We start from the raw sequence: 12,561 nt of genomic DNA, 5'->3' as shown, positions 1-12,561 counted from the left end.
TTTTCAATTGATTGGGATTTTTTTTTTCCGTTGTCTCCCTCAAATGGTGGTGTGAAATTATGCATGAAGCGGATGATGGAGCAGAGAGAATGGATTAGCACACAGCCACAGGGCGAGAAAACAATTAGTCACAAAACGAGCCAATGTAACGACTTCACGGTTTTGTATGATGGTTTAAAACACGTACAGCTGTAAGACTAGAACCGTTCCCTGATCAACAGAGCTGAAGTGCAGGGTGGGATTCGAACTGCTGACCTTCGGATCTGTGGATGATAGAGACGGGACGATTCTAAAAACGGTATCAAATTGTTGGGTGCAGGTGGTTCGTGTCGGGTTTGATGTGTAGGAAAGGGTTAAGCCGGCCGTCTTTTCGCAGATGGAGGAAGTAAACAGAAGACTTACTGCTGCTATATTTTAACACCAGTGGATTTTATCGTTCTGTGCATTTATATTTGACTCGACCCAGGAATGACTAAAACATGAACTTTGAAATAACGCTTTTGGTTTTTCGTGCCGTTAATTAAAGGCGCTGATAAATCACACGTTTCGCAACCAGGGGAGAAACGCAATATCGGTTTGAAGATATTAACTTCCAAGTTTTCCTGAAACAATCCACTTAAGACACATTTACTTGTTATAATCGGTTACGTTCTAATGAGTTTAATGTTAAAATAGAGGCAGAGGAGGAGCCGCTGCAGCATGAGCGTCAGGACAAGCACAGACCTACAGTCAAATAAATGATCAAGATTTTAAAAATGCCTGATGTTGAGTATCATAAAATACACATGCTCCATATAAGACACAATTTATTTTTTAATCTTTATTCTTTTTTTTTTCAATTATTACAAATTCAGAGCTAAAGACTATAGTCAAACTCCTGAATGAATTGCCTATAAACTGCATTAATGCATATTGTAAATTATTGAAAAGCTAGGAAGTAAATGACAGGTTTTTGAGATTTTGATTAAAAATATATTGAAATTGTGACCGTGTCTTGAGACAAAAATCTATTCGTGACAAAACTGTATCGTTCGGCTGGTTTGTGGCCGTACATTCTAACCACTGAGCCACATTTACACATTTACAGAGACCAAACATCAGCTCTATATCCCAGAAAACTGAATGATGCCATTGGACCTCTCAATTTAAATGTTTAGATTGTTAAGACATTGTTTAAATGGAACCTATTTAGCCGTCTATCCTCGGCCGCATTCTCTTTCATCCACGTTCTCTTTGCTGATGACAAATGCCAGTTTCAGAGCAAACATGTATTTTTGCTGGTGTGATGATGATCGTGAAGCAGATGCTGAGATTATGGAAATGTGAGCATGTGTTGCTTGTTTGTCCATATGTTTGTATCTTTACTGTGTGTGGATGTTGGGTGGGCCTGGCAGCTGTGGTGGCGTGGTCCCCAGGGAGACGGGTGGTGCCACGCTCGGCTCTGCTAAAGCTACAGGCGACTCTTGCTAATGGTGAGGGAGAACATCTGGACAGTATGGGCGGACGTTTGTCATAATCAGGACTTCAATGGGTTTGCACAGACGAAAAGTTTGTGGTGAGCAGAGAGATCATTTTTAAAGGGAGGAACTTTGCAGCAACTTTTTTCAAAGTTGGTTGACTTTCCCGTACAAGTGTTTGTGAAGATGTCCAATTGAGTGCCTTTAATGCATCAAGTCCATGTTTTGAAAGGTGGAAAATTGTTCAACCTTGTTACAATGGTTTGAGTAATCCTGTATCGGCTGTGTTCACCAATCCCCTATCCCCGCCCACATCTCTGTACTTAGTGGAAATTATGCAAATTTCTAAAATGTAGCAGCTTTTCACAAATAAAAACATGTAAATGACTGGTGCATGTTACAGTGAAATTTCACTATAAAAAGGCAGGGCTTATCACTATGAAGAGGCGGGGCTTATCAGTTCTTCAGTTTTGACCAGGTCAGTGGACCGTTTTTTTTTTATTATTAAGCCCTTTTAGATCCATATTGCAGTTTAGAATGACTAAAATTAAAAATAATAATCTATTTATGTTATAGTTCAATATTAAGTACAAACATAATGTGTCCTCTTTAATGCCACAAAATGTCTGCGGGGTGCCATGCCCCCCCGCAGACATAAGAGATATGGCTTCAACAATCCAGTGAGAAGTCTCTGACTGGACTTCCTTTGAGCAGAGATCTACAGCCGCTTGACCGTATCTCTGCCACAGCAGCTCCACCACCTGTGGGTGGAGTCCCCACTCTCCATATAGAGGGTTTCCCCCAAGACAGTAGGTCGGCTCCTCTGTTGGGGGCCCCTGGAACATGAGTTGCTCGGAGAGACAGGAGTCTGGTGCTGCTCCACTAAATTATCTTCTGAGCTAATTTGTGCAGTTGCAGAGTGCCCCTCTGGCAATTTATGTATGCAACAAGTCACATTGTCTGTTTTGAAAAGAACATGTTGGCCCAGGAGAAACTGCAGAAAGTGTTTCATGGCTAGAAAGTTCAAGCACATTGATGTGCATTTGGGCTAATTGTGGGTCCCATGTAAAGTTCATAGTCAGGCCGGACAGGGTGGTCCCCCACCCCGACAATGAGGCATCTGTTGTCAGTGTCACTCTCTCTGACACCACGCCCAGTGGGACCCCCACAGCCAAGGCGCCCTAAGGTGGAGGTGTCGTTTGGGGCACAAGTGCAATGATGCAATCCAGCGATCCTCGATCATCAGTAGACTCAGATGAATGACAGAGATGACTGACGCCATGAGACCAGAAAAGCAGAGGCACACCTTGAACGTCACTGTTGCCTCCCGATAGAATAGAGCAAAGTGAGAGAGAGCAATATCTCACTCAGTGTCACTGTATGTGAACTCCAAGATACTCTGTGTTGTCTAGGCTCTAAATGGCTCATTGCACGTTTTATTCTGAAACCCAGAGCGGTGAGATGAGCACTGTCAAAGAGTCTCTCACTGCCCGTTCCCGTGAGATGGAACACCCCGGGGGTAATAGTCTCTGTAAGAGCAGCAGAGCCAGTGCTTCCTCCATGCATTTGCTGAACACTCTAAGTGCCAGAAATAGCCCGAAGGGAATGACCTGGTACTCGTCTCCAGGAATGCAAAACAGAGACATTTCCTGTGTGCCCAGAAATGTGGAAATATGCATCCAAAAGATCAATTGAGGTAAACCAATCCTCTGTGTTTTGAGCGACAGAGCACCTTGTGTCTCAGCATTCTGAAATTGTATAACCTAAAATGTTTGTTTAAAACATGGAGGTCCAGAATAGGATGCAGCCTTTCTTCGTAACCAAGAAATAGCAGTAAAAACCTCACTGACAGTCGCTTTTTGGAACGATCCTTGTATAACTTGTTTTTTCAGCCGAGATATGAGCTGTGTTTCTTTTGTGTTTTCTTTTCAGAGGTCAACACCCCATTGAGTTGTAATAGAGAATAACCAGTGTAAATGAAGTGGTCGTTAGACTGTATGAACCAACGCTCAGAGTTTAAGCCAAACTGGTCGGTTCTGGTGGAAGCTGCTCGTCTTAACACGTTAGCAGAACCACACACTGCATCTGACCCATCAACAAATTAATGTTAACCGGTCAGAAAAAGTGCCGCCTTGACGTAATAACCCCAAAAAGCTAGCTTGAGAAGCTTATTAAGTGCAACTTGCCAGGAAAATGACACTAACACTGACTGACCCGGTGAAAAAACACTGCAAAAAGAGCAGCACGGTAGCTATGCTAATAACAGTGTAAATATGTTTGTGAGAATTTACCCAGCGAAGCCGACAACTGCGCTCGTCTATGAACAGTTTAACAGAAGCTGCTGTCTGGAGTTTCAATGTTGTGATCTTCATGGGGAAAGAAGCGAGTATGGTTAAGGGTATTAAGAGGACGACTGTATAATAAGAGGTGGCAGAGCCCAAGATACAGTCATCCTGTCTGTTAGGGAACAGATGTGGTGCCATCGGAGGTTGGTTGGTCACTCCCAAGGCGATTCCCCTAGTGAAACACCGAACGACGTTAGAAAAATAACTGTTTTACATTTATGAAGCTTTAGTCCAGCGACACCAATGAGCCACATGGAATTATACTTTTCATTTAAACAGCTTCATCAATTTGCATCATGGAATCTAAGAGCCTGGTACCTCTTTACAAAAATTACATTAAAGTGTAATTTTGCTCAAATATTCCACTGTTTCCCTTAGCCACAGAGCCACACATTTAGCTCATCTTGGGCATAGGCTCTTTTTTGTCTCTCCTTGTTGAATCCATTGTAGATTTGATCCAGATTGAATAATTACCTCTGAGGCGTTCGATACTACTGCTCAAACAGAGAGAATGAAAGGTAAAGTCTGCTCACTTCAAATAAGAGCGTGCTCCAGCTGGGGGAAATCAAAGGTTTGACGCGGGAGGCAGAATATTAAATGTCATGTCAGCCATCACAGTTCGTCAGCTCTGCCTGGACCCCTGCTGCCGACGAGAGGAAGCCATCTTGTACTCAGCTGTCTCCTCCAAATGTACACAGCCAGTTTGAGATCTGCTTAGGTGCAGCTTTTCTCTGGTGTTGAAATGGCCAAAAATGACAACATTCGTCCCAGACTTGGCTTGATGGTGAGTGAGTGGCAGCATTGGCATTGGACCCTGTGTCTAGTCTTTATTCGTTAATGCTCCATGTCATGAACATTGTAATTACGGTACAGTTTTGGTTTAAAAATGCACTTTGTACCACCGATCTCCATGTTGTTACTTATTTTGTACTGAATATTCCACAGTATAGTATTAAACACATTTCTGTTTACAGGTCTCATATATAAAACTTTACATTGAATTCAGACTAAAAGAGTACGTACACACACAAAAAAGCCTTGTTTTGACTTACTTTAGACCTGGTTTAGTCTTTGAAGGGTGGAATACTTGTGAAAAGTTTGAGAAGTGGTCTTGAAAAAGTTACATGAAGCAAGACTTTAGAGCTTGAATATTTGTATATGTTTCTCGAGCAGATATTTGTGTTGTGGGCTGGTTCCTGGATGCAGACCTCGGCGTGTTTGGCGGAGGTATTATCAGTAGTTCTACGGATTATGTTAATGAGACTAAAGCTCAAAAATGCATGACTGCTGCCGTGTGAAAGCGGGACTAAAAAGGACAAACGGGGCTTCAAATGAATAGTATAAAGCCTACAATATGTACCAGCAAAATTGTGTACAAAATATTATAATATAAGAGTAAAGACTGAAATACAAACTGCAATAATAGGAATTACATATATTTGAGCATAATATGGTGCTGCCCGGTGGTCAAGTGGTTAAGGCCGCAGCACATATGCCAGGTTCTATGTGCAGTCGGCTGCAGCGTTGTGAGTTCAAGTCTGGCTTCGACACATTTACTGTTGTCCTCCCCACTCTCATCCCCATTTCAGTTTGTAGCGGTCTAAACGTTTTATACACGATCCCACAAAGATGAGATATTTTGCGGAGTACTATGAAACAAAAATGTACCTATTTGTGATTTTCCAATTGTATTGTGACTAAATTCCTATGTTAACTAACTTAATAATGTATCAACTGATCATTTAGGAGCAATTATTGTCAAATAATGCCAGAAAAAATACCTTTATTAGGCAGAGCAAAATAATATGTCTGTTTGCCGTAACCCGACCGAGTCATCAAAATTCTAGCCGACTGAAAAAAATATATCAGCAAATTCTTTTATTTTTCTTTTATTTCGCCGACTCACCGACCGTTTTTTCAAAAAAGTGCTGTGTTGAATAATTTTGTATCACTGGAACTCGCTAAAAATATTACGAAGCCGAAAAAGAAATGCAAATGAAACTTAACACGAGCGGAGAATGTTCAACTCATTGTCTGTTGAAGCCTGACCCCTGGCGGTCACAGCGTGTCATTGGCAGAATAGAAAAAAATGGCGACGGCAACATGTGTGTTCAGTGTGTGTCAGACCGGACGATGCGAGCGAAAAGAGGACGTCGACGATTCTACAACATGAAAATGGCCAAAAAATAAAATCATTTGTCCTGTACAAAAATAGTTTATTGGCTGGACTTATTCATTTTTTTGTTTTATACATTTAAGGTAGCATCTCTTTTGATAAATTATAATATTAACTTAATTTCATAGTTTTCACTTAATTCTTAATTCAATTCTATATACAAATTTGGAATTTTTTATGCTTTAAAGTAAAAAAAAACAAATAAAACTTTACTTTACCTTCCTACCTACCCACTTGAAAAAATTTGGTAGGGTTACACCAAACATAAAATTAATTTTGGATATTTTTTTTGCCTTCAAAGTTAAAAAAAAGAAAAGAATTTACCTACCTACCCACTTGAAAAATGGTTGGTCGGGTTACAGCAAACAGACAATTTATTTGGGGCAGCCTTACAATAACACATCAGTATTCATGTATTATATGACACCTGCAACTGTTCTAGAGCTTTTAAAAGTGTGTAACTTTATCATTTCAGAAATACAGATTAATTAAACGAGTTGTTTTTAGCGTAAACAACTCCAGGCACATGTTTAAGTCAACATTACTACATCTATCTTCTTCCCCCTAATACCCGTGCACCCATGACTCCCGTGAGGCCGAGCGCCGCACACGACACGGACTTTAATAATACATCTGCTGTGATAAGGTGTTTTTAACATTTTATATACATGGTTTTATAACTTTAAAGGGGAACTTCATACATTTTCTGAAGGAGGAGCCACCTTCAATTACAGTTTTTTTATTGCAGAGGAAATACCTTGCTGATGCAGCCTCTCCACAGATGTGACCGGACTTGTTTGAGTTATTGTTGATAACCGATATTTGCAGATGTCAATATCAAAATTTAATCAATACAAGGCCCACATACTGGAGACATCCATCCATGTTCTTCCGCTTATCCGGGGCCGGGTCGCGGGGGCAGCAGTCTAAGCAGGGACTCCCAGACTTCCCACTCCCCAGACACTTCACCCAACTCCTCTGGGGGGATCCCGGGGCGTTCCCAGGCCAGCCGAGAGACATAGTCCCTCCAGCGTGTCCTGGGTCTTCCCCGGGGCCTCTTCCCGGTGGGACATGCCCGAAACACCTCCCCAGGGCATCCAGGAGGCATCCGGGACAGATGCCCGAGCCACCTCAGCTGGCTCCTCTCAACGGGAGGAGCAGCGGCTCTACTCCGAGCTCCCACCATATGACTGAGCTCCTCACCCTATCTCTAAGGGAGCGCCCAGCCACCCGAGGGAGGAATCTCATTTTGACCGCTTGTATCCGCGATATTGTTCTTTCGGTCACTACCCAAATGACATGTTTTAGTTAAAAAATACACAATATGCTTTTATGAGGTGTTTAATACCACCACAGACATTGTCTGACTCCCTCGCCACCACAGACATTGTTGATTCATTTCTCCCTGTGGCCCTCAGAGGCAACTGTTGTTGTGATTTTGGGCCTTACAAAAATAAATTGATTTGATTTGATTTGATAATATTAAGTAATGTAGGGGACCCATATGTCCCAAAAGACCTTTGAAAGAAAGTAAACAAACAAAATGTTGAATGACTAAAGGAATGTCACCCAACCCCCCATGGACCAGAACACTGTCTTTCCCCAGAGCCCCCCTTTCCTCCAACCTCTGAGGGACAGGATGGAACGTTCCTCAGGATTAAGTTCCTTAATCACTTTATTTCACATCTAAACTGACTTAATGCTTACTAAACTTGTAACTATGTTTTAGTTTAGTTTGCCATAAGAACTGTGTTTGAAATGTGTTCATGTCATACTTAATGTACTTCCTCATCACCTGCTAATGATGTGTGTTCATTGACGATGTTGCAGTATTTTGTTATAGTTACATGTCGTTTTTGCTGGTTTAAGTTAAAGCTCCATTGTCTCCAAAAACTCTACTTTCAGCAAAGGCTGACGCGAACATCTTCATCAAAGAATGCACAAGTCAACGGACCTTGGACTCATCAAACTCTTCGAACGCTAAACCTGCTCGAGAATCAGCGCCAAGGACAACTCCAAGGACCCAAAGAGCTCTGAGGACCCAAAGAACTCTGAGGACCCAAAGAGCTCTGAGGACCCAAAGAGCTCCGAGGACCCAAAGAGCTCCGAGGACCCAAAGAGCTCCGAGGACCCAAAGAGCTCCGAGGACCCAAAGAGCTCTGAGGACCCAAAGAGCTCTGAGGACCCAAAGAGGTCTGAGGACACGTGAGACTTGAGTGGCTGATATTTGCAGAGTGGCATTAAAGTCAGGTTCCCTTGAATTAGTCTACTAGCATTAACTAGTTTTAAATTTGAATTTCTTCTAACTAAGTTGAGCCTAGGCACGGCCTGTGTAACCAAATGTGTAATTAATTGCTTTTATATCTTTGTTGATTAAACCACACAAAATCATCCTGGTTTATAGAGCCTTTGTATTGATCTTTTCCCCAGAGAATATACATTACATCTTGGTACAAATGTGTGAGGAGGAAACGACTAAGCAAACCCTACAGCTATGTTATTACGGATTTAACTTTTTGGTCCTGACTAGAACCAGGCTCAGAGAAGAGACTTTAAAGCAGCTCTGCTTGTGTACAAGTCTCTCCATGGCCTAGCACCAAAGTAAATCTCAGGACTAAACATGGACCGGCCTCCTGCTGGTGCCCAGAGTCAGGACTAAACATGGACCGGCCTCCTGCTGGTGCCCAGAGTCAGGACTAAACATGGACCGGCCTCCTGCTGGTGCCAGAGTCAGGACTAAACATGGACCGGCCTCCTGCTGGTGCCCAGAGTCAGGACTAAACATGGACCGGCCTCCTGCTGGTGCCATAGTCAGGACTAAACATGGACCGGCCTCCTGCTGGTGCCCAGAGTCAGGACTAAACATGGACCGGCCTCCTGCTGGTGCCAGAGTCAGGACTAAACATGGACCGGCCTCCTGCTGGTGCCATAGTCAGGACTAAACATGGACCGGCCTCCTGCTGGTGCCAGAGTCAGGACTAAACATGGGCCAGCCTCCTGCTGGTGCCAGAGTCAGGACTAAACATGGACCGGCCTCCTGCTGGTGCCAGAGTCAGGACTAAACATGGACCGGCCTCCTGCTGGTGCCATAGTCAGGACTAAACATGGACCGGCCTCATGCTGGTGCCAGAGTCAGGACTAAACATGGGCCGACCTCCTGCTGGTGCCATAGTCAGGACTAAACATGGACCGGCCTCATGCTGGTGCCAGAGTCAGGACTAAACATGGACCGGCCTCCTGCTGGTGCCATAGTCAGGACTAAACATGGACCGGCCTCCTGCTGGTGCCAGAGTCAGGACTAAACATGGGCCGGCCTCCTGCTGGTGCCAGAGTCAGGACTAAACATGGACCGGCCTCCTGCTGGTGCCATAGTCAGGACTAAACATGGACCGGCCTCATGCTGGTGCCAGAGTCAGGACCAAACATGGAGAATCTGTGTTTCAGTTTTATGAAGCTAAAATCTGGAACATTCTTCCTGAAGATGTGAGACAGGTTCTACTCGGACAATCAAATGTAAGATAAAAACAGTTTTGTTTAGCTGTGCATATGACTGAAAGGATTTTATTTGCACTCTTCTTTTTTATATCTTAAATTGTTGTAGAAAAAGCTCTTTCTACAATGGAACACTCCTGGACGAATGAGGGATTACACCGACTTAAACTGTTGTCATTTCTGTCATGTCTTTGTGATTTGAATGCATTTCTGAATTACCTTGTGTATGAATTGTGCTCTACAAATAAACTTGCCTTGCCTGGATAAAAAAAACCTTACTCATATCATCATTGTATGCATATAAATGCTTCAAAAATATAACTTTCAAAGTTTTGAAAATGTTTAAAAAATTCCAATCTGCTTGTATAAAGGTTGACATGGTCTTTCTGAATTAGTTTATTAAATTCCGATGTGGAAGAACTGAGAGTGAGAGCTTCTGCTGGAGGTGACGATGAGACAAGAGGAACCAGGTCAGTGACCGCTGATGCTGAGGTGTTGTTTAACTCTGATGTTGTCATTTGTATTGAACATGTGAGTGTATTTGTGACATAGGTTGTTTCTGTCCTGACCTGCCACGGACGCTAATGCAGGCATATTTACATTGTATGTTCATTAATATGCACTGTCTCTTTTAACTAAATACATCTAAAAGTAATATTGAAAAAAACTCTGATGGACTTACTTTATGAGGCAGGAACAGTGAGTTGACCGCTGCAACCAGAGCGGCTGTGTCGGGCGCATCTTTCTGTCCACAGATCACAATCTAAACACAAAAAACAGAAAAAGAATGAAGCGTCAAGATAACAAGATGGTTTGAACACGGCGGTTGTTAGCGGATTTGTAGCGGTAACAAGGGAAGCAGGTGTTGCTCTGGGCCTGTGTGGCGTTGTGAGGCCCTTCTGCTAGTTACACTCTGCCCCTTTTCCCTCGACATGGACCCCGCCAGGTCCAGATGACGGACAGAAATACTAACTAACAGCCTGTCAAAGTCTCATTTCCAAGACAAACTTCAAGTGAAATGGCAGAAAGGTTGTCCTGTTCCATGTGGTGGATGTATTTAAGCAGTCAGGAATTGTAATGTTTAGAATGAAGGTAGGGAAATGTATTCTCTAAATCACACACATTTTTACGAACGTTTTTACCAGGACCTAAAGGTTTTTCTGTTGCCATGTTTCAACTGGGCGTACGGAGTCAGTAAGTAAGGGGTCTTTCTCGTGCTCCAGAGTTTGTAAGTCGCAGTCCAGAGTTTGTAAGTCAGGATCCAGAGTTTGTAAGTCAGGATCCATAGTTTGTAAGTCAGGATCCAGAGTTTGTAAGTCAGGATCCAGAGTTTGTAAGTCAGGATCCAGAGTTTGTAAGTCAGGATCCAGAGTTTGTAAGTCAGGATCCAGAGTTTGTAAGTCAGGATCCAGAGTTTGTAAGTCGCAGTCCAGAGTTTGTAAGTCGCAGTCCAGAGTTTGTAAGTCAGGATCCAGAGTTTGTAAGTCAGGATCCAGAGTTTGTAAGTCAGGATCCATAGTTTGTAAGTCAGGATCCAGAGTTTGTAAGTCAGGATCCAGAGTTTGTAAGTCAGGATCCAGAGTTTGTAAGTCAGGATCCAGAGTTTGTAAGTCAGGATCCAGAGTTTGTAAGTCAGGATCCAGAGTTTGTAAGTCAGGATCCAGAGTTTGTAAGTCGCAGTCCAGAGTTTGTAAGTCGCAGTCCAGAGTTTGTAAGTCAGGATCCAGAGTTTGTAAGTCAGGATCCATAGTTTGTAAGTCAGGATCCAGAGTTTGTAAGTCAGGATCCAGAGTTTGTAAGTCAGGATCCAGAGTTTGTAAGTCAGGATCCAGAGTTTGTAAGTCAGGATCCAGAGTTTGTAAGTCAGGATCCAGAGTTTGTAAGTCGCAGTCCAGAGTTTGTAAGTCGCAGTCCAGAGTTTGTAAGTCAGGATCCAGAGTTTGTCAGTCAGGATCCAGAGTTTGTAAGTCAGGATCCAGAGTTTGTAAGTCAGGATCCAGAGTTTGTAAGTCAGGATCCAGAGTTTGTTAATCAGGATCCAGAATTTGTAAATCAGGATCCAGAATTTGTAAGTGACGATCCAGAGAAAGTGCACGTGCATGCGCATCATCTGAGCTAACGCAGCAGAGCAGGCTTCATCCATTACAATAAATGAAATCTCAAACTGTCATCAGCCTGTTTATATCCAACTCTTTGTAACTCCGTCTGTTTAAATGTTAGAAATAAAATATGAGGAGCAAAACATTGTGCGTAATTTCCCCATTGTAAACAAATGGGTATCCAAAGCGCACGGAGCGGCACATCAGTGACCACTGGCCAGTAGCAGGTCAGGGCTGCAAACGATTGGCATCTGTTTGTGACACTGGTGCGTGCTGGACCTCCAAGAGCGCACAGGGGCCACGTCTCTCGCCCCCCCCAGGCTGGCACCGGTCCTGTGCCAACGCCACTATAATGACTCTATTAAACAAATGCACGCATTCAATAAACCGTCACACTCTGCTCTCTCTGCTCAGCGTTGACCTGCAGCCATCTCCATCGCTAATGTGGCCGTGTTTGTGAATCCAGCATGTGCGCAAAGCAGGAAATCCAAAACATATGAAGATGCAAACTAGTACAGTAAAGTAAAAACTATTCAACAAAATAACATGACGTTATCCAGTAAAAAACGTGGAATAAGTCTGTTTCAAGCTAAAGCCCATGATGAGAGTAGATGTAGCATCGACATTGATTTGACAAGGTAAATTTGGCTGAAGTTAGCGATAAAAACTCATTCAAAGCTTGACTATTTAGATTGAAGTTAGCATTTGAAAGTTTTAGGTTATTTAGGGTGAGGTTAACAAAAACAGTTTTCTTATTAGTGACACCAAACCCAAAATCTTAAAATGAATCAAAACTGTGATAAAAGGAAGGTGAGTGAGCTTAAATAAGCCTCACAAAGCACAGCAGCTGTACAACCCTGAGGAAAAGATCTCACGAGTGCGTCTAAGGACTAAGCGCAGTGAGTGTGGAGACCTTTAATGTCCACAGATGACCGATCAGATGACCGATGCTGTTTTGAATGAGGAGAGACACATACTTTCTTTAAGGAATG

General features: G+C 42.9%; 1 protein-coding gene across 1 annotated transcript in view; it reads right to left on the bottom strand.

The window, feature by feature from the left end:
• spata20 (spermatogenesis associated 20) overlaps positions 1 to 12,561 on the bottom strand; it is a 119,946-nt gene that overhangs the window by 36,320 nt on the left and 71,065 nt on the right. Inside the window, exon 15 of the mRNA XM_072456393.1 lies at positions 10,153 to 10,233. Within this exon, the coding sequence (XP_072312494.1) occupies positions 10,153 to 10,233 (81 nt within the window). The remainder of the gene's footprint in view (positions 1 to 10,152; positions 10,234 to 12,561) is intronic.

This window comes from Eucyclogobius newberryi, unplaced genomic scaffold (assembly GCF_026437365.1).
Source record: "Eucyclogobius newberryi isolate DKJ021-1_F unplaced genomic scaffold, fEucNew1.0.hap1 SCAF_20, whole genome shotgun sequence".
NCBI classification, from domain to species: Eukaryota; Metazoa; Chordata; class Actinopteri; order Gobiiformes; family Gobiidae; genus Eucyclogobius; species Eucyclogobius newberryi.
Note: the sequence above shows the minus strand (reverse complement) of the source record. Positions and strands in the feature narration are given on the sequence as shown.